Source organism: Salvelinus fontinalis, chromosome 20 (assembly GCF_029448725.1).
Source record: "Salvelinus fontinalis isolate EN_2023a chromosome 20, ASM2944872v1, whole genome shotgun sequence".
Classification (NCBI taxonomy): Eukaryota; Metazoa; Chordata; class Actinopteri; order Salmoniformes; family Salmonidae; genus Salvelinus; species Salvelinus fontinalis.
The window spans coordinates 3,310,353-3,333,489 of record NC_074684.1 but is presented as its reverse complement, the minus strand read 5'-3'; the positions used below and the strand labels follow the sequence as shown (position 1 = coordinate 3,333,489).

At 42.5% G+C, this 23,137-nt stretch overlaps 1 protein-coding gene across 12 annotated transcripts in view; it reads left to right on the top strand.

The window, feature by feature from the left end:
• Window positions 1-23,137, top strand: part of LOC129817154 (syntaxin-binding protein 5-like) — a 177,026-nt gene that overhangs the window by 111,074 nt on the left and 42,815 nt on the right. For all 12 annotated transcript variants that reach the window (XM_055872113.1, XM_055872110.1, XM_055872108.1 and 9 more), the window contains exons 6-7: window positions 311-374; window positions 1,390-1,473. In XM_055872113.1, the coding sequence (XP_055728088.1) occupies window positions 311-374; window positions 1,390-1,473 (148 nt within the window). The remainder of the gene's footprint in view (window positions 1-310; window positions 375-1,389; window positions 1,474-23,137) is intronic.

Sequence of the window (23,137 nt, the reverse complement as noted above, 5' to 3'; positions counted from 1 at the left end):
ATCCATCTCTCCTGTCAGTAAGCTCTTGTCTTTGAAAGAGGACTCTCAGGGCTTCAGTAGTTAGCCCTGTCCTTCCCACTGCTCTGTTTCTAAAGTTCCTTAAGATGCTCTAAGCTCAATGTTTGTCCTCTACTCTCACTATAATCCAAGGTGATCTAAATGATGTGTGTGAACTCTGCACACATGTAGTACTACCTCACCTGTCTGATGTATATGACTTCCCTTTGATGCCGCTGAGGTGAATGTTGTTTCTCATCACTCTTTTCTTCTTATTTGCGCTCTCTCTTACTTTTCTCTTCCTCTCTATCAGATCCTCCAAGGCCCACCCAGGTCCCGTGGTCCACATAAGTGACAACCCCATGGATGAGGGAAAGGTATAGAGTGTCTCTCTGCCTACATATTGTGTACATTACATCTACATGTGTGTATCGTTCCTTGTTGTTAATGTTGAAGAGTGTACCATGCACCCCCGCCTTCAATGAGACAGACAGAAAGACAGAGAGACAGTCATGTGGGTGATGAATGAAACCTCGGTGGCTTATTCAAACAGGCCACACAAAGTATTTGTGTATACAGCCTACTCAAAGACCTTGGCTCTCTCTCTTTCATCCTTCTTCCATCCTCCCTCCACCACTCTGCAGGTACTGTAGGTTTACCCTTTATAAAACATTATTGGTTCAGCCTTTATGAAACATTATAGGTTTAGCCTTTATAAAACATTTTAGATTTAGCCTTTATGAAACGTTATAGGTTTAGCCTTTATGAAACATTATAGGTTTAGCCTTTATAAAACATTTTAGGTTTAGCCTTTATAAAACATTTTAGGTTTAGCCTTTATGAAACGTTATAGGTTTAGCCTTTATGAAACATTATAGGTTTAGCCTTTATGAAACGTTATAGCTAGCTGGATCATTATTTATATTTTTATTTGAACACACAAATAATTGCTTTTGATAGATGAATGACTTGTGAGCCACAGTTGTTCACACGTTTGTCTATAAATGACCTGTGTTTTTGGACTCATAGTGCAAGAGGAGCTACATTCTAAAGAATAACGTAAATAATGATTTATCATTTGATTTAATTGAAAAGAGTCCATTGTTTGGAATATGTTGATAATATTAACTTTAGAGTGGGGGACGCATGGTTTGGTTCACCGATATCAATAAAACATTTTAAAAAATGCACTTATTTTTCTTGTTGTTGGTTTAGAACCAAGGTAAAAAGGCGAGTCCTGTAAGCTGCGTGTCCTGTATGCATTGTCTTTCCTCCCCCCCCATCCCACCACAGCCTGCCGTGTGAATGTTGAGCATATTATTCCTTCTCTGACGTGGGTCATCTTTTCACCGTGCCAAATCTCACTGGCTGTCTGTCACTTTTTCATTCCAGCTTATAATTGGATATGAGTCTGGGATCGTGGTCCTGTGGGATCTGAAATCAAAGAAGGCAGACTACCGGTACACGTATGACGAGGTAGGCACCATCTCCCACAATGCCTTTCAGTGCCTCTCTTCCAGTGATCTGGGGAATGCATGAGGAATCAAATTTTAATGAACTGCTTTGTATAAATAGATGGGTGCTGTATATACAGTATGTGTGTGTGTTTGTTTGTGTGTGTCTGTGGAGGACTAGAGATGTAGTGGAGGCATGTATCTACTCTGATACCTACTCTACACCCACACTGGTACACACACGAACACACACACACGTTAATACCTACTCGACGTACGCCAACACTCGTCTCAGCCGTCTGTGTTGTTGTGTGGGTCTGATGTGACATGTTCATCAGTGATCTAAGCCGCTCGACACTGGAGAGGAGAGATGGCTCGTCTTGGCTCACCGCAGGCTCATTTTAGGAAATGGAAAAGGAGGTCTCTGTCTCACATCACGGTGGGATATAAAATAGGGATTCTTGGCATAGACAATTCTGGGTCTGTGTGATGGTTTGATGTGTTATATTGGGTTTTGTCAGCTGATATTGAAGAAGGAAGAGAACAGGATTGCTTGGTGTTTGTCTGTACCTGTACCCAGACTGAGTTACGGAAACCAATACTACAGTAGGCTACACACAGTGTGTAGTCTCTTTCAGAACCACAGATGCCCTGCTGTCTCTCCTGTGGCCCTCATTTTGTACTATAGAGGGTCGGACATTTGTGAAAAGTATTTTTTAACTTGTTTCTCAAAGGCAACATCCTTTTCTAACAAACAAACAAACAATATAATGTCTTGGTTGTATCTCATCCCCAGCCTCATAATACTCAAGTTAAGAATGTGTCAGAAACCCTGGTACCCAAACGTGCAGTAGAAGTTTATTAAGCGGATTGAGTGGCTTTTACAAAGACACACACAGAGACAGAGTCAGGCTTACAGTAATGAGTTTATGTTAAGACCCGTTCTTCTGTTCACCTCATTGGCAGTGTTGTGGCACTGTAAACCCTCTACGATAAAAAGGCTCCACAAGCAAAACATGCCCCTGTGTTGACTCTCCCTGCTGAAGCGAATGCTCCCCCTTTCTTGTGCATTCTGTCTCAGTTTCTCTCTCCCTCTGTTGCTCTGTCAGTCTCTCAATTCTATTCAATTACATTTGCTTTATTGGCATGACGTGACAATGTACATATTGCTTACTTTGGATATTTACAATATTAAGATAATAAGAATCAACATTGTCAACGGGACAACAGTAACAACAATAAGCAAGGGTCAAAATAACCATACATTGAACAATAACAATAAGCATGCAATAGAGGACATGTGCAGGTAGATTGGTCTGTTTAGACACTGTCCCTCATTTTATCGCAGGCAGCAATGTAGTGCAGCTGTGTGTCAGGTTCTGCTGTGGTGCCGTGGTTGCACAGCCTTTCCTCTACAGGGAGCCAGGTTTTCCTGTGTCTACCCTTCTCAATGGCAAGGTAGTGCTCACTGAGCCTGTACTTTGTCAAGGTTTTTCTAAGGTTTTGATCAGTAACCATGGTCAAATAGTTAGCCATGGTGTACTGTCGATTTAGGGCCAGATAGCACTGCATTTTGCTTTGTGCTTGTGTTTCCCAATAAGCAATGTAGTTTTGTTTTGATTGTGTTGTAATTTGTTTAATTCTGATTGATTTGATGTTCTGGTCCTGAGGCGTCAGTGTGTTAGTCGAACAGGTTTGTAAACTCAGCCCCAGGGCCAGCTGGATGAGGGAACTCTTTTCTTTGCCCAGCTCTTGGCATTGCAGGACTTGGTAATGATATGAGAGGGGGTCACTGTATTTTAGATTTTTCCAAAACTTAATTGCTCTTTTTTGAGTTTTTATTATTCGTGGATATTGGCCTAATTCTGCACTGCATGCATTGTTTGTAGTTTTCCTCTGGACATGTAGGAGAATCTTAACGGAAGTCTGCATGTAGGGTTTCAATGGGGTGTTTGTCCCATTTGGTGAAATCTTGTTTTGCAAGTGGACCCCACTGTAACGGGTGTCCTCCTCTTCTTCAGACGAAGAGGAGGAGTAGGGATTTGACCAAAACGCAGCGTTTGTATATGACATAATGGAATTTATTTAATAAAAGACGAAACACGAAGAACACTTGAAATGATTACAAAATAACAAAACGAAAACGTAGACAGACCTGAACTAAGAGAACTTACATGTAACACGAAGAACGCACGAACAGGTACAGACTACAACAAACGAACAAACAAACAAACAAACCGAAACAGTCCCGTGTGGTGCGCAGACACAGACACGGAAGACAATCACCCACAAACAAACAGTGTGAACAGCCAACCTATATATGGTTCTCAATCAGAGGAAAACGTCAAACACCTGTCCCTGATTGAGAACCATATAAGGCTAATTACAAGTGACCTAAACATAGAAACACAACACATAGAATGCCCACCCCAACTCACGCCCTGACCAACTAAACACATACAAAACAACAGAAAACAGGTCAGGAACGTGACACCCACACCTCGCTGGCATAAAATGCAATTGCTTCAATGACACATTCAATTAGTTTTAGCCAAGTTTGAATTTGTTTTGTAATGGCGTAGAATGCCCTGTGTGCTTTCTCTCTCAGTTCATTCACTGCATCATTATGGTGTCCAGTTGAGCTTATTTTTAAACCGAAGTAATTGTAGTGTGTGCACTACTCTATATATTTAGAACCAATTGAGAACATTGGTCTAATTCCCTGAGATCTGGATCTTCTCTGGAAAATAATTATTTATACTTTTTTTTCAGGCATAGGTAATCTGCGAAGAGTAGGCATTTAACCTCTGAATTGTGGAGACTAACACCAGGGGCTGAGGATTTTTCTAGAATAGTGGCCAATTCGTTGATGTAAATATTGAAGAGTGCAGGGCTCAGATTGCAACCCTGGCAAAGGCCCCGCCCCTGGTTAAAGAATTATGTTATTTTCTTGCCAATTTTAATGATGCCAGTATACATTGAATTAATTATGTCATATGTTTTACCCCCTACACCACTTTCAATAACTTTGTAGAACAGTCCTGTATGCCAAATATAATCAAATGCTTTTTTAAAGTCGATAAAGCAAGCGTATATTTTGGTATTCTTTTGGTGGACATGTTTATCAGTTGTGCAATGTTTTGGTATAAATCCAATTTGACTTTTACTCAAGACATTGTGCTTATTAAGGAAGTTTAGAACTCTTACATTTATAATACTACAGAAAACCTTCCCTAGGTTACTGTTCACACAAATGCCTCTGTAATTGTTAGGGTCAAATTTGTCTCCGTTCTTAAAGATTGTGGTTATGAGTCCATAAATTCCAGATATCAAGGTAATAACCTACACTCAGGATCAAATTAAACAGTTTTAATATAGCCAATTGAAATTTTGCACTAGTGAGTTTGAGCATCTCATTTAGGATGCCATCGGGTCCACATACTTTTTTACATTTGAGGGCCTGAAGTTTCTTATAGAGCTCCTGGTCAGTAATTGGGGAGTCCAGTGGATTTTGATTGTCCTTTATAGATTTTTCTAATCCATTCAACTTCTCATGAATTTGCCATTGCTCTGCGTTTGTGTCAATTTGAACGGTGTTGTAGAGTGTTTTAAATGGGTTGTCCATATGTCACCATTTTGTATCGCTAATTCCTCTTGTTTCGATTTTTTGGGGGATTTTCCAATTTAGCCAGAAGTTGTTTGTGTTTATGGACTCCTCAATTAGCGTCAGCTGCTTGCAGTTGTACTCGGATTCTTTGGTTCTGAGTGTACATTTATAGAGTTTTAAAGTCTCACAGTAATGAAGGCGTAATTCACCATTATTTGGGTCTCTGTGCTTTTGGTTGGATAGTGTTCTAAGTGTTTTCCTTATAATTTTACAATCTGCATCAAACCAGTTGTCATCTGTGGTCTTTTTTGTTTTGTTTTTATCAATTTCAGTTGTGCTTCTTTTGCCATTTGCCTGAATTTATAGTTGATGTTTTTTACTGCTAGGTTGATGCCTTCTTTACTGTGAGTGAATGTGGTATCCAGAAAGTTATCTAAGAGTGTTAGGATATTTTGGTTCCAGGTTGCTTTCTGGTATTCTTCTGTGCTGTTTTGGGCCCATCTGTATGAATTTCTGATGTTGTACAGCTTACTGGGCTGCGAATGTGTGGTTGTTTCCATGTCTGTTCTTTTGAGGAACAACGTAATTTGGCTGTGATCAGACAGAGGTGTTAGTGGCTTGACAGTGAATGAGCTGAGAGAGAAAGGGTCAATGTCTGTAATCATATAGTCTACTGTGCTGTGGCCAAGCGATGAGCAATAGGTGAATCTCCCCAAAGAGTCCCCCCGTAACCTACCATTGATAAAGTACAGACCCAGGCTTCTACAGAGCTACAAAAGATCCCTTCCGTTGTTGTTGACGGTGCTGTCACTGTTGTTTCTATGGGGGAGATTAAGGCAGTTAGAAACAGTATGGCCTGTAATAAAGCTGTCCCCTCGTGTTGTCGTTATATCAGGTAGTGTTCCTGTGCGCTCATTTGTGTCCCCACAGATGAGCACATTTCCCTGGGCCTGGAAATGGCACGTCTCCTCCTCAAGGGTGGGGAAGCTCTCCTCTTAGTAATAAGGGGATTCTGAGGGGGGATATATATTGCGCAAAGGAACATATCTTTTTCTTTCAGTTTTAACCAAATGTGATATTTACCAATTTTGAGGGGATCAATTAGATTTGTAGTTCGGATTTGTACCGGATTTGTACCAAATGATCAGTCCTCGAGTCTCTGCCTCTATTGACAGAGCTGTGTTTCTGTGAGGGCACAATTACCTTTCTGTAGCCTGTGGGACAGTGAGTGACAGTGTCAGCCTTACACCATGTATCCTGCAAAATGATGACGTCAACATCTTTCAGATTTTTATTGAACTCCAGTGCTAAATTCTTCAGTCCAAAGGTTGAGTTTAGGCCCTGAATGTTCCACATGAATAGCAGTCAGAAATAAGAATAGCAGTCAGAAATACAGTGACTACTAACTATTAAGTTGTTAATAAGAGTGAGATAAACAGGATAACAGCTAACATTTTTTCTGTTATATATATATTCCTATTCATTGAACAAGTAAACTTTTAGTACAATAGGTGTGTGTGTGTGTGTGTTTAGTGCAGTTTAGTGCAGATGTATTGAAGGAGCTGTTTAATCTCACTCAATCCTACAGGATTCTCCTGTCCTCTGATGACCTCTGCGTAGGTGTGCTGGTCCTGCTGTTGGGCCCTATGGAGTGGAGGGGGGCCAGGTCTGGGCCGTGGTGCTTCCTCTCTGGTCAGGTAGAGGTGGTGGTCTGGTGCGGGGTAGTAGGCTGGGCCCGGTCCAGTCTGGCTAAGCCGATGGAATTGGTGGTGCTCTGGTGGTGGATGGGGCCTGTGGGGTTCACTGGGTCTGGTGTGGCGTTGAAGGGGCCTGGGGCTCCTTGTTGGTGCAGTGGTCTGGTAGGGGTCTCTGGGTGGTCCTCTGTCCAGTGTGGCATGGGGTGTTTGTCTACCAAGTGCCATGTCCTTTAGAGACTTGGCGAACATCCTCACTGTTTGCTTCCTCAGGTGGGAGTGGTCGTGCAGATGCTCTGGGGTGATTGTTGGGTGGTGAGCAACGTGCACGTTCGGGAGTAGGCCACACCCTCTGGTGATGTCAGTATTGACTTTCTGAATGGTCCGGGGATGAAAGTCTTTGCGGGGCAGCAGAGTGGAGATGGTGATGTGGGAGTTGGGGAACCGCTCAGAGGCCCTCTCTGCTACTCTGTTGACCAGGCTGCCTACTTTCTCCTGCTCCTCTCGCACCTGGTGCCGGTGTGAATAATAATGTGGCCTGGTGTGCCAAAGTCAGGCTGGGACAGGATGTGGAGTGCATCCTGTGTTTTTGGGCAACGTATTTTGCACATCTTGTGGTGGGGGAAGAGTTTATCCTCTTGGATGAATTTCCCATTTGAGTCAATGAGGATGGCCACCTCAGTGGGTTTTACCAGGGTAGTGAGTTTATGGTCTGGGGCTGGGGTACACAGGGCCTGTGTACAAGGAGGGGTGTGTGGGGGTGTGTCGGGGGGGGGGGGGGGGGGGGGGGCAGAGAGCTTATTTATGTGGTAGGTTGCCCCATTTGAGTGTCCTTGTTGACTAGGGGTGTGGGTAAAGGGTAGTCGGTATGGGGGGGGGGGGTTGTGGGTCAGTGGGGGTGTTAGGGGTGGTGAGGGGCAATGCTGCAGCACCCTCTTGATGACAGACAACTATTTTGCCATCTCCTCCTTTTCCTGCCCTAGCTCTCTCCTGATGGTAGCCTTTACCTCCTCAAGCGCTGTGGTAAGGCTCTCTCTCAGCTCCTGGACAGTTCTTCATCTGGGTCCTGCACTGGTTGGGTCCTGCACTGTCTCTCAGCAGGCTGATCGTAGTGTGGTCATGGCTCTGGTGGTCGTAGGCAGGCATGGGGTAGGATAGACCTGTTGTGTGGGTCTGGGCCTGGGCTCCTGCTTTGGAGTGCCTGAGGTGAGGGGAGAAGTCAGAGTGTTGTCCTTGTCTTTTTTGGTATCCGCTGTCTTTCTTAGGGTGGGGAAGTCCTGCACAAAAGAGCTGAGTGCAGCCTCACTACCCTGGACCATGACAGTGCCATTTACCGTCAGAAACCTGTTGTCCTGGTCCTTCTCGCTGTTCTCAAAAATGTGGATTTGCCTTTCCTTGCAGATGCCTTTCTTTGCCGTATACCTTAAATGCCTGGTTACAGCTGTATGCCAGGCAGTAGTGTTGTCTGTGTAAAATAACAGGTTTGTAACAGTCCTGTTGTGTGAGCAGTCGGCAAACAAACTTTCCGCGTTCTCCCTCAGAATTCTGTGTTTAAACTGATTCTTCCCTTCTCTGATTTGATTTCTGCTGGAAAAAAAAAAAAAGGGGGGGGGGGGGTCTCTCAGTCTCTGCTGCTGCTGGTGCTGCTAGAGCTGCCTCATTGGCCATGTTGCTATGGTTACCACTAGTAAACAGTTGGAGCTAGATGAATTTGGCTGGCTTGCAATATTAAAATTGGTCTTTTAACTCACTCTCTGTCATTCTCAATCTTTCTCTCTCTCTTTCTCTCTCTCTTTCCCTCCCCCCTCGTTCCCTCTCCCCTGGGTGAGATGATATCTCTGTCTCCTCTCCCTGGTCCTAAGGCTTACATAGTGATCCTCCTTGGCAGCCATGTTGTTTTCTCCTGGGAGTGGTTGTGTCTCTCCTCTCCAACGCTGTAGTAACCCCTCCCCAGAGGCTGGCTGCTCTACAGCTGCTGACTCTGTACTTCGTGGCTCACTAACACTGGGGAAAACATCACAGTATCTACATCACTGCCATGCTGTGGCATTACAGCTAATGTGCTCGTGTCATCGCCTGCTGCTAATGACTTATTCAGGGTCAGATCTATGTTCATCCGTCTGAACCCTAGGTATGAAGAGCTGAACATTAAAGCTGCCCTTGGATCATTTTTGTTGTACTGTGGAGTAGACTATGGATGAGCTGTAGTTATGATGACTATATTGTAAGTAGGATGATAATGCTTGATTCTTGGATCGACAAATAGTATTTCCTGCCAAATAATAGGTTTTGTGCTATTTGCAGAGCTACACCTCCCCCGCCAAACATACATGTGCAACCATCTTGTTAACAGCTTGTGTCAATTACAGAACATTTCCTAGGGTTTTCTACCTGCAGCAATACTGGTGGATAATGCTGGTAATAACGGTAAAAGCCCAGTGCCTCCATTTCCACACCAAAAATGCATGGCCCTAAGTATAGGACACAGGTAACAGAGTAAAGGACATAGGTAATAAAGCTTGGAGCATAAGGTAGAGGACATTGGATGTAGCCTAGTCCTTACCTTTCTCTAGTTGCGTGAGGACATCTTATATAACCTCACTAATTACAGGTAACTCTCTCCATCTTCGTCACACCTAACCACAGTGTGTATGTATAGGAATTCCAACACCCCCAAACAGCTGATCATTCTTCCTTCCCTTGCGTCTGTCTCCCAGTCCTTTTCCCTGTCATGGCTCAGTGCTATCTCTGCGGGTGCAGTGACTGTGAGCACCAGAGAGACGATGGAGATGGAGAGAGCATCAGTCACCTCAGCCCTGCTCTGTCTGACTAAATGCCTCAGCCTGATGAATAGCCTGCCAACACAGGAGCCTGCCTCAGATTTCTATATCCCTCTTTTTCTCTCTCATTCTCGCCATCTTTTTTCGCTCCTTCTCTCATTTTGTCACTCTCTCTCTCTCTCTCTCTCTCGAAATGCAAACTATACACAATTCAAATTGCTCCTGTTGAATGGCGTACACTGGGGGGGATCTAAAAAAACATCAGCTATTTCTAGTAGCCAGACACCATACATTTGTGCTAATGTGGCAGATGTGGTATTAACTGCTCTCCCAGTTCCCGCCCCAGCCCCTGCATCCAGCGACTTGAGGGAGGTCTGTCAAATGCTCAGTTATGTGGTTGGCCAGGGACCTTGTCTCAGCTCACTTAACAAATAGCTGCAGATGACCGTACTGTATGCCTGTTAGCTCTAATGGGAATGAGCGGAATACCTCCTCTGACTTTAAAACTTCTTATGGCTGCAAGCCCGAGGTCGGTACACCTATGACAACAGCCAGGCCAAGTGCGGGGCGCCAAATTCAAAAGATATTTTTTAGAAATATCACTTTCACGCATTAACAAGTCCAATACAGCAAATGAAAGATAAACATCTTGTGAATCCAGCCATCATTTCCCATTTTTAAAATGTTTTACAGGGAAAACACAATATGTATTTCTATTAGCTAACCACTATAGCAAAAGACCCAACCGCATATTTCCACCATTTTTTTACTGCATAGGTAGCTATCACAAATTCGACCAAATAAAGATATAAATAGTCACTAACCTAGAAACAACTTCATCAGATGACAGTCTGATAACATATTTATTGTATAGCATATGTTTTGTTCGAAAAATGTGCATATTTCAGGTATAAATCAGTTTTACATTGCAGCCAACGTCACAAAATCTCACCAAGGCAGCTAGAATAACTACAGAGACCAACGTGAATTACCTAAATACTCATCAAAAAACATTTATGAAAAATACACAGTGTACAGCAAATGAAAGACAAACATCTTGTGAATCCAGCCAATATTTCAGATTTTTTAAGTGTTTTACAGCGAAAACACAATATAGCATTATATTACCTTACTACAATAGCCAACCACACAGCAGCATTGATTCATGCACGTTAGCGATAGCGAATAAACCAGCAAAAGATATACATTTTTTCACTAACCTTCTCAAAACTTCATCAGATGACAGTCCTATAACATCATATTACACAATACATATATGGTTTGTTCGAAAATGTGCATATTTAGCGGTACAATTCGTGGTTGAACAATGTGAATACTAGCCAAACTGCACAATGTAATCCGGATCTATTTCTGACACTCACATCATCTAATCAAATAACTAATCATATACTTTACTAAAAAATACAGGTTGGACAGCAAATGAAAGATACACTAGTTCTTAATGCAACCGCTGTGTTAGATTTTTAAAAATAACCTTAGTACGACATACACCTTACGTTATAGGCGAGATAGCGCCCGAAATCTGGGCAGAATATATTCTACACATTTTCGACAGATATACGTTATAATATCATAAATGTTTCCTACTATTTGATGAGCTTCCATCAGAATCTTGTACAAGTTGTCCTTTGTCCAGAATAATCGTTGTTTGGTTGTAGAATGTCGTCTTCATCTGTGGAATTAGCTAACAAAGTTAGCCATGCGGCATGGACGTGCCCTACTGACCAGAACTCATAACAAAGAAAATACCGAAAATTGCAATCAAATGATATAAACTGATATAAGTCGGTTTAACCTGTCTAGGCTGAGGGTGCCGCTAGCGGCACTCCCCCCCCACCCCCACTGAAAAGGCAGAGCCGCGAAATTCCAAATTTTTTTTTTTTTTTTTTATATTTAACTTTCACACATTAAAGTCCAATACAGCTAATGAAAGACACAGATCTTGTGAATCCAGCCAACATGTCCGATTTTTAAAATGTTTTACAGGGAAGACACAATATGTAAAGATGTAAATCTATTACCTAAAAACACATTAGCATAATCCACCATCTTTTATTTGTCCACCAACACCAGTAGCTATCACCAATTCGGCTAAACTAAGATATTTATAGCCCCTAACCAAGAAAAAAACTCATCAGATGACAGTCTGATAACATATTTATGGTATGGGATAGGTTTTGTTAGAAAAAAGTGCATATTTCAGGTAGATGGCATAGGTTACAATTGCACCCACCGTCACAAATGGACTAGAAAAACTACATTGAGCAACGTGTTTACCTACTTACTAATCATCAAACATTTCGTAAAAATACACAGCATACACTAATCGAAAGACACAGATCCTGTGAATACAGACAATATTTCAGATTTTCTAAGTGTCTTACAGCGAAAACACAATAAATCGTTATATTAGCATAGCACATAGCACATAGCAGCCCAGCATTGATTCTAGCCAAAGTGAGCGATAACGTCAACATCGCCAAAATATATTATTTTTTTCACTAACCTTCTCAGAATTCTTCAGATGACACCCCTGTAACATCACATTACAACATACATATACAGTTTGTTCGAAAATGTGCATATTTAGCCACCAAAATCATGGTTAGACAATGTGAAATGTAGCCCAGCTGGTGAGAAAATGTCCGTGCGCCATATTAGACAGTGATCTACTCTTATACATAAATACTCATAAACGTGACTAAAAAATATAGGGTGGACATCGATTGATAGACAATTTAATTCTTAATACAATCGCGGAATTACATTTTTAAAATTATCCTTACTTTTCAATACAGTTTGCGCCAAGCGAAGCTACGTCAAAAAACATGGCGTCCTAAGCCACTAACATTTTTCGACAGAAACACGATTTATCATAATAAAAATGTCCTACTTTGAGCTGTTCTTCCATCAGTATCTTGGGCAAAGGATCCTTTCTTGGGTCTAATCGTCTTTTGGTGGAAAGCTGTCCTCTTGCCATGTGGAAATGCCAACTGCGTTCAGCATGAACTGGAAGCGTGCCTAGCGATTCACAGCGTTTCAGAAATAAATGTCCCAAAATCGCACTAAACGGATATAAATTGCTATAAAACGCTTTAAATTAACTACCTTATGATGTTTTTAACTCCTATAACGAGTCTTAACATGACCGGAGAAAGATTACTCCCAACACTAATGCTTGGAACAGGTGCGGGTCGGTGTCCTCCACGCGCATAACGCAGCTCCAAAAGACTTACTAGCTACAGGGTTTTTTAATTTATAGTGCCTGTGAACGCGCAATCGACCCCATTCAAATCGTCATCACGTAAAGGCATCCAGGGGAAGACGTAAGCAGTGTCCGTATACTCATAGCAATAACTGTGGCCTTTTAACTGACTCCAGATCAGGGGCCAACATTTCTGAAATCTGACTCCATGTCAGGGAAATTGCTGTAGAATGGGTTCTGTTCCACTTAGAGACAAAATTTCAACTCCTATAGAAACTATAGACTGTTTTCTATCCAATAATAATAATAATATGCATATTGTACGATCAAGAATTTTGTGGGAAGCCGTTTCAAAAATTACACGATTAGCATAAATAGTGACAACAGCGCCCCCAGCCTCAACAGGTTAATTAATATAACTAGTTTATGATGTTTTTAACACATATATCAAATAAAATCAGAGCCGGAGATATCTAACGTCGATAACGAAAGGTTTTCAGGAGGCAATCCAGGTGACCCTTTCGTGTCACGGTGAAGGGAGAAAAGAGGGCTTGCATCATTCCAACCTGTCTTATTCAGCCTCAGATAGAGATATACACCCCATTCCAATTCTCACTGCTTACTGACATCTAGGGGAAGGTGTATGCAGTGCATGTAGACCCATAGATTACGTGCAAATTAATAAACTGACCCTGGAACAGAGCCCTCGATTTCAGATTTCTCACTTCCTGACAGGAAGTTTGCTGCAAAATTAGTTCTATTTTACTCACAGATATAATTCAAACGGTTATAGAAACTAGAGAGTGTTTTCTATCCAATAGTAATAATAATATGCATATTGTACGAGCAAGAATTGAGTACGAGGCCGTTTGAAATGGGCACCTTTCATCCAAGCTACTCAATACTGCCCCTGCAGCCATCAAAAGTTAAATCTGGTAGTGGGCTTGGTTAAAAAAATGCACACAATTGACATTTGGGTACAGGACTTGTGTCCTGACATTCTGGTTCTCTCGGAAACATGGCCTAATAAGGATCTGCACCTTTAAAAAAAAATGTTTTGCCTAAAATTACATACCCAAATCTAACTGCCTGTAGCTCAGGCCCTGAAGCAGGGATATGCATAATATTGGTACCATTTGAAAGGAAACACTTTGTGGAAATGTGAAAGGAATGTAGGAGAATATAACACAATATATCTGGTAAAAGATGATACAAAGAAAAAAACAACCGTTCTTTTGTATTTTTTATGTACTATCATATTTGACATGCAAGAGAAATGCCATAATGTATTATTCCAGCCCAGGTGCAATTTAGATTTTGGCCACTAGCTGGCAGCAGTGTATGTGCAAAGTTTAAGTCTGTTCCAATGCACCCTTGCATTTCTGTTAAAAATGTTGAATCAAGCCTGCCCAAATGTGCCTAATTTGTTTATGAATAACTTTTCATGTTCAAAATTGTGCACTCTCAAACCATAGCATGCTATTCTTTCACTGCAATAGTTATACTGCAAATTGGACTGTGCAGTTAGATTAACAATAATTTAAGCTTTCTGCCAGTATCAGATATGTCTATGTCCTGGGAAACTTTAACATTAGCTCAACCGTCTCATGGACAGGACACCGATCCTGAAGAAGTTTTAAGTGATCCTGTATCTGATAAAGACATTGAAGTAAATTATTATAATGTGTTTAGATGTGGCAGATTACAGAATGGGGGAGGAGTGGCCATACTGTATATGTAAAATCTAAATATTTCTGTTCCCAAGAATTTTGAGCTCCTGGTTGTAGATGTGTCCATAAACCAGAATACACATTTATTTGTTGCTGCCCTCCTGTTGCCACGGCAGATGCTAATGGTGCGGTGACTCTCACTCAACGTCAACAAAACAAAGGAGATGATCTTGGACTTCAGGAAACAGCAGAGGGAGCACCCCCCTATACACATCAACGGGACAGCAGTGGAGAAGGTGGAAAGTTCCGGGGCATACATATCACTGACAAACTGAAATGGTCCACCCACACAGACAGTGTGGTGAAGAAGGAGCAACATCGCCTCTTCAACCTCAGGAGGCTGAAGAAATTTGGCTTGTCACCTAAAACCCTCACAAACTTTTACAGGTGCACAATTGAGAGCATCCTGTCGAGCTGCATCACCGCCTAGTACATCAACTGCACCGCCCACAACCACAGGGCTCTCCAGAGGGTGGTGCGGTTTGCACAACGCATTACCGGGGGCAAACTACCTTCCCTCCAGGACACCTACAGCACCTGATGTCACAGGAATGCCAAAAAGATCAAGAAGGACAACAACCAGATGAGCCACTGCCTGTTCACCCCGTTATCATCCAGAAGGCAAGGTCAGTACAGGTGCATCAAAGCTGGGACTGAGAGACTGAAAAACGTATTTTATCTCAAGGCCATCAGACTGTTAAATAGCGAATCACTAGCACAGAGAGGCTGCTGCCTACAATACACAGACTTGAAATCATTGGCAACTTTAATAAATGGAACACTAGTCACTTTAATAATGTCACTTTCATAATGTTTACACATCTTGCATTACTCATTTCAAATGTACAGTTGAAGTCATAAGTTTACATACACTTAGGTTGGAGTCATTCAAATTTGTTTTTCTACCACTCCACAATTATTTTTTTTTAACTATAGTTTTGGCAAGTCGGTTAGGACATCTACTTTATGCATGACACAAGTATTTTTTTCAACGATTGTTTACAGACAGATTATTTCACTTTTAATTCACTGTATCATAATTCCAGTGTGTCAGAAGTTTACATACACTAAGTTGACTGTGCTTTTAAACAGCTTGGAAAATTCCAGAAAATGATGTCATGGCTTTAGAAGCTGTTGATAGGCTAATTGACATAATTTGAGTCAATTGGAGGTGTACCCGTGGATGTATTTCAAGACCTACCTTCAAATGCAGTGCCTCTTTGCTTGACATCATGGGAAAATCAAAAGAAATCAGCCAAGACCTCAGAAAAAGAATTGTAGACCTCCACAAGTCTGGTTCATCCCTGGGAGCAATGTCCAAATGCCTGAAGGTACCATGTTCATCTGTACAAACAATAGTACGCAGGTATAAACACCATGGGACCACGCAGCCATCATACTGCTCAGGAAGGAGACGCGTTCTGTCTCCTAGAGATGAACATATTTTTGTGCAAAAAGTGCAAATCAATCCCAGAAAAACAGCAAAGGACCTTGTGAATATGCTGGAGGAAACAGGTACAATAATATCTATATTCACAGTAAAATGAGTCCTATATCGACATAACCTGAAAGGTCGCTCAGCAAGGAAAAAGCCACTGCTCCAAAACCGGCATAAAAAATCCAGACTACGGTTTGCAACTGCACATAGGGACAAAGATCGTACAATTTGGAGAAATGTCCTCTGGTCTGATGAAACAAAAATAGAAATGTTTGGCCCATTCAGCAACCTGCCCAGGTCAGTGTTGCCCGTTTGTCCCTCCCGGAAAGATATTATAGCACCCCATGTAAATGCTGTGGCTTCCTACTGCAGTGCTCCTTCTACTTTTCGCACCAGTTGGGAGCGCCGACCACCGAGAGTTCCAAAGTTGCCACGGTTATTTCTCTACTGACTGGGCAGGCATTGGAATGGGCCACGGGAATCTGGGAGAGAGGAGGAGCTGGATTCGAATGAGGGTTCATGGCTCGGTTCAGAGGTATCTTCGATCATCCACCGGAAGGCAGAGATGGGGGTAAGCGCCTACTCCAAATACAGCAGGAGGATCAGACTGCTGCCGAGTACGCGCACACCTTCCGGACAATAGCAGTATCCAGCGGATGGAATGAGCTGGCGCTTCGTACGCTATTCAGAAGCGGACTGCGTGAAGAGGTTCAGACGGAACTGGCCTGTCGAGACAACAGCCGGTCCTTGGACGCACTCATCGCGATGGCCATCCGCCTGGATAACCTTCTTCGGGAGTGTCGGCACTCTCACCACTTCTCTCCCTCCCTCAGTGAACACTTTGGATCAGAGCCTGAACCCATGGAGATAGGGGTCACACGCCGGAGACAGCTGGGGCTCTGTCTCTATTGTGGTCAAGGAGGGCACCATCTCCAGCAGTGTCCGATACTTCCAAACTCTGGATCCACAAGAGCAGAGGGATTGTCACGTGATCTTCCACCTCCTGTGGCAGGTGTAAGTATCCCTTCTTCATCACTTTCTGCCAAACACTTTTTGGTGGTGATAACACTAATTGACTGTCCCTTATGTACTGTTTCTACAGCATTAGTTGATTCTGGTGGTGCGGGGAACTTTATTGACCAGACCCTTGCCTCCTCTCTCAACATCACCTCATACCCGCTCTCCTCTCCTTTCCCAGTTCAAGCCTTCGATAATTGGCCATTAGGTGCCGAAACCATCATACACATCACCAAACCACTCACCCTCACTGTGGAGTCCATCAGGAGAACATCCCGTAAGTTAATCTCCAGAGCCCCAGCTCACAAGATCATCCTCGGTCTCCCTTGGCTTCAACTCCACAACCCCACCATCTCATGGTCGAGGATGAAAATCACAGACTGGTCACCCGTGGTTCCACGTCGGTTGAGAGTCCAGTGTTTGCCCTTCAGCCCAATATCCTGAAGGTATACCAGGACCTGCGAGAGGTTTTTTCCAGTTCCCGCTCCACCTGTCTCCCTCCTTATCACCCCTGGGACTGTGCCATCAACCTGCGAGCAGGCTCTGCGCAACCCCGCACAGACGCAATTACTCTCTGTCGGTGGCTGAAACCTAGGCCATGGAGGAGTACATCCATGAGGCGCTCCAACAAGGTTTCATCCGCACGTCCACTTCTCCTGGCCAAAAAGGATGGAAGGATGGAGGACTCAATTCATCACCACCAAGTACCGTTACCCTCTCCAGTTGATGCTGGCAGCCATCGAACAGCTCCGCTGGGCCTGGTTCATTACCAAGTTGGTCCTGCAGAGTGCATACGATCTCATCCGCATCCGGGATGGGGATGAATGGAAGACAGCTTTTATCCCAATATCTGGTGGAGTACTCGGTGATGCCATTTGGCTTTGTCAAGGCTCTGTAAGTGTTAAAGGCATTCATCAATGAGGTCTTTCGGGCACATGCTCAGACGCCAGGTGGCTGTGTATATCGACGTCTTCCTGGTCTAATCGGCTACCTTGGAGGATCACATCGCTCATGTCCGAGTGGTTCTCAAACAGCTCCTGGCTAACCACCTGTTTGTCATGGCTGAGAAGTGCCTGTTTCACCTGGAGGGTGTTTCCTTCCTAGGCTAACAAATCAGCCCGCAAGGAGTGAAGATGGATGTCAGGAAGGTATTCTGGACATTCTGGATCCCAACATCATCCGTGATTTCCATCTTGCCCCCCGGACAGGCCTGCTCCTTGTCCTCGGGGCCGTCACTCTGGCCAGCGTCGTCCTGTGGCTGGAGCCGCACATCGGGGGGTACTGTCACGTCTCCAGTTTATTAACCACCGGTCCTAGGAACCTTCATTACGCGCACCTGTGCTTCATCATTAGGCACACTTGTACTCCATTACCTCCCCTTTATCTGGCACTCCCTTAGGTTCTTTCCCAAGGCAGTATTGTTTCTGTTGTTCATGTCTAGAAGCTACTGCTATGTTGTATCGTTTCCTCTTTCTTGTTATATTAAACTTACCACTTGCTTCTCGACTCCCAGAGTCTACGTTACAGTTTGTATGGATAAAAGGCAACATTATGCTGCCCTCTTCATTAACTTCTTATGGCTGCAGGGCGGTGCCGGTACACTTATGACAACAGCCAGCTCAAAGTGCAGGGCGCAAAATTCAAAATATATATTTTTTAAATGTTTAACCTGTCAAAGGCTTTTGATACGGTTGATCACTCACTGCTAATTCAGAGGCTTTCCTCATTTGGCCTAGACCAGGCTGCATGTAACTGGTTTAAAAATGACTTGACATAGAACTCAGTGTGTATCTACTGATGGTGTAAAACATTTTCCCTGATATTACGAAAGGTTCCCCACCGGCCAATTCTAGGTCCTGTACTATTTGTGACTCACCACCTGAATTCGGTCTTATGTAGCAAAATGTGAAATTGTGTTTTTTAAATTGGATAAAAGTAGAGACTCAGAGCTCAAAATGATATATCATACACTGCATTTGAGGAACAATGGTAGGGTAATTATTCTTTGAAAGTTGATCAACTTGTAAACTCACTTTTGAGAAAATCGCCTTTGAATGTTTTGGTATCTAGTGAAGAGCTCTTCTTTGTCTACACCCATTCAACATCGTTCACACCCTCTTAAGTTTTAGCCCCACCCATCTCGGAGCGCACTCGGAGCGCACACTTGACACTCTGGCCGATGATTTGTTTACCTCTGGTTAACATGAAAACAGCCTAACCAGCTCTGCTGGCAACAATTTCCCCAAATTTTTTTTGCAGAAGTTTACTGACACCGGCCATATTCAACGGGTGTTATACACACGTCACATAACGTGTCAGCCAGCTAACGTTAGCTAGTTAAACAACAATGAACAAAGTGCCAACAGTGCCTAACAGTAGGCTCTAACTAGAAAAGCAAACAAACAGCTCTGGGAAACAAATAATAATATCAGCTAGGGAGCCAGCCAGCTAACGTTAGCTAGCTAGCTAACAGTACACTTTAGCTTGAAATGAAACCACTTTCTGTCAAAATTGGAAACGTGTAATATCTGAAAAGGTAGCTAGCTAACGCTAGACTATCTTACCTGTATACATCAACATGCATCATGGACGCGTCTCCCGGTCAGGAATGCCATACCACGGTTGCCCTTTAGTTTGAAGATGTAATCCGGAGACAGGTGTTTTCTCCATCTCTTTAGCTATCATACTCTAATTCCATTGATCTCAAAACTTGATCCTCCAGAAAATGGAGAGGGACACTTGCAGCTCAACTACACAATATATAAAAAAACGTCGCGTGGGACAGGATTCCCAACAGTGACTGATGAGCTCAAATAGACAGACACCTTCAATATGGCAGACCAATCCTTTCTCCTCTCTCGGCATGTCCAGCCCACTCATTATCTCAGCCAATCATGGCTAGTGGGAAGGTTGCAACTTTTTCTGTGGCTTAACCTGTCTAGGATCAGCGTGGCGCTAGCGGCACACCCCCCCCCCCCCACTGAAAAACCAGTGCCGCGAAATTCAAAAAAAATATTTTTTTTAAATATTTAACTTTCACACATTAAAGTCCAATACAGCTAATGAAAGACACAGATCTTGTGAATCCAGTCAACATTTCCGATTTTTAAAATGTTTTACAGGGAAGACACAATATGTAAAGATGTACATCTATTACCTAAAAACACATTAGCATAATCCACCATCTTTTATTTGTCCACCAACACCAGTAGCCATCACCAATTCGGCTAAACTAAGATATTTATAGCCCCTAACCAACAAAAAAACTCATTAGATGACAGTCTGATAACATATTTATGGTATGGGATAGGTTTTGTTAGAAAAAAGTGCATATTTCAGGTAGATGGCATAGTTTACAATTGCACCCACCATCACAAATGGACTAGAATAATTACAATGAGCAACGTGTTTACCTAACTACTAATCATCAAACATTTCGTAAAAATACACAGCATACACGAATCGAAAGACACAGATCCTGTGAATACAGACAATATTTCAGATTTTCTAAGTGTCTTACAGCGAAAACACAATAAATCGTTATATTAGCTTAGCACATAGCAATTAGCAGCCCAGCATTGATTCTAGCCAAAGTGAGCGATAAAAGTCAACATCGCCAAAAGATATTAATTTTTTCACTAACCTTCTCAGAATTCTTCCGATGACACTCCTGTAACATCACATTACAACATGCATATACAGTTTGATCGAAAATGTTTATATTTAGCCACCAAAATCATGGTTAGACAATGTGAAATGTAGACAAGCTGGTAAAGAAAAAGTCCTTGCGCCACTTAGACAGTGATCTACTCTTATACATAAATACTCATAAACGTGACTAAAAAATATAGGGTGGACAGGGATTGATAGACAATTTAATTCTTAATACAATTGCGTTATTACATTTTTTAATTTATCCTTACTTTTCAATACAGTTTGCGCCAAGCGAAGCTACGTCAAAAAACATGGCGTCCTAAGCCACTAAAATGTTTCGACAGAAACACGATTTATCATAATAAAAATGTCCTACCTTGAGCTGTTCTTCCATCAGTATCTTGGGCAAAGGATCCTTTCTTGGGAGAAATCGTCTTTTGGTGGAAAGCTGTCCTCTTGCCATGTGGAAATGTCAACTGCGTTCGGGATGAACTGAAAAGCGTGCCCAACTTTTCACATCGTTGCAAAAATAAATGTCCCAAAATCGCACTAAACGGATATAAATTGCTATAAAACGCTTTAAATTAACTACCTTATGATGTTTTTAACTCCTATAACGAGTGAAAAGATGACCGGAGAAATATAACAGGCTAAACTAACGCTTGGAACAGGTGCGCGCCGGTGTCCTCTAGGCTCATGACGCAGCTCCCAAAGAATGACTAGCTTCAGGGTTTTTTCATTTGTAGGGCCTGTGAACGCGCAATCGACCCCGTTGGAATCGTCATCACGTAAAGGCATCCAGGGGAAGACGTAAGAAGTGTCCGTATAGTCATAGCAACGACAGTGCCCTTTTAACTGACTTCAGAAGAGTGGCCAACATTTCTCAAATCTGACTCCATGTCAGGGAAATTGCTGTAGAATGGGCTCTGTTCCACTTAGAGACAAAATTTCAACTCCTATAGAAACTATAGACTGTTTTCTATCCAATAATAATAATAATATGGATATTGTACGATCAAGGATTTTGTGGGAAGCCGTTTAAAAAATTAGCCAAATTAGCATAAATAGTCTAAACAGCGCCCCCATCCCCAACAGGTTATTAACCCAGATTTACAGAAAGTATACAAGTTTGTTATTTAGGCACATGAAAGTTCACATGTTCGAGAAGGCATTTCTGCCCCAAAAAACGCATTTTGATAAAAAATAAAAAAATTACGTTCAAACGGCTCTCATGTGAAGCGTGACATACGACATACACCTAGTTTCCTGAATCGGGTCACATTTACATTAACAATATTGACTTGTCTGTAAAAAAACTGTAACCTGCACTTTAATTGTTTTGTATGCTATTGCTCTCACAGATGACCAGGCTATATCCGAACTACGGTCTGCCTTCATTGTTTTACAGAAAATCTTAATTGACCTGAAATGAGTATTGAATGCAGGTAAAACTAAGGATATGTTGTTCTCTAGAGCACATAAAAATAACTCTGATTTAAGCATATGGACGGTGTCCATATTGATTGTGTCCCTGCTTACAAATATCTGGGCATGTGGATAGATGAAAAACTGTCTTTTAAAAAGCATACTGATGAGTTCAGAAGCTGAGAATAAAAATGGGCTTCTTCTATAGAAATAGGTCCTGCCTCTTGCTAAATAGTAGAAAGTAGAATATTTGGTCAATGTTCCTATCGGTACTAGACTCTACAGCGCATTCGTATTCATCTACAGCGCATCTACAGCGCAAGTATTCACACCCCTCTACTTTTCCCACATTTTGTTAATCAATTATTCTAAAACATATATTTTTAAATCACTCATCAATCTACACACAATACCCCATAATGACAAAGCAAAAAACAGTTTTTAGACATTTTTGCAAATGTATTAAACATTTTTAAATCACATTTACATAAGTATTCAGACCCTTTACGCAGCACTTTGTTGAAGCAATTTTGGCAGAAATTACAGCCTCGAGTCTTCTTGGTATGACGCTACAAGCTTGGCACACCTGTATTTGGGGAGTTTCTCAGCTTTATCTCTGCAGATCCTCTCAAGCTCTGTCAGGTTGGATGGGGAGCGTTGCTGTTTAGCTGTTTTCCGGTCTCTCCAGACATGTTCGATTGGGTTCAAGTCCAGGCTCTGGCTGGGCCACTCAAGGACATTCAGAGACTTGTCCCGAAGCCACTGCTGCATTGTCTTGGCTGTGTGCTTAGGGTCATTGTCCTGTTGGAAAGTGAACCTTCGCCCCAGCGCTCTGGAGCAGGTTTTCTTCAAGGATCTCTCTGTACTTTGCTCCGATCATATTTCTCTCGATCCAGACTAGTCTCTCAGTCCGTGCTGTGAAAAACATACCGACGGCATGAGGCTGCCACCATCATGCTTCAACATAGGGATGGTGCCTGGTTTTCTCCAGACGTGACGCTTGGCAATCTCCAAGCGGGCTGTGATATGCCTTTTACTGAGGAGTGACTTCCGCCTGGCCACTCTACCATAAAGGCCTGATTGATGGAGTGCTGCAGAGATGGTTGTCCTTCTGG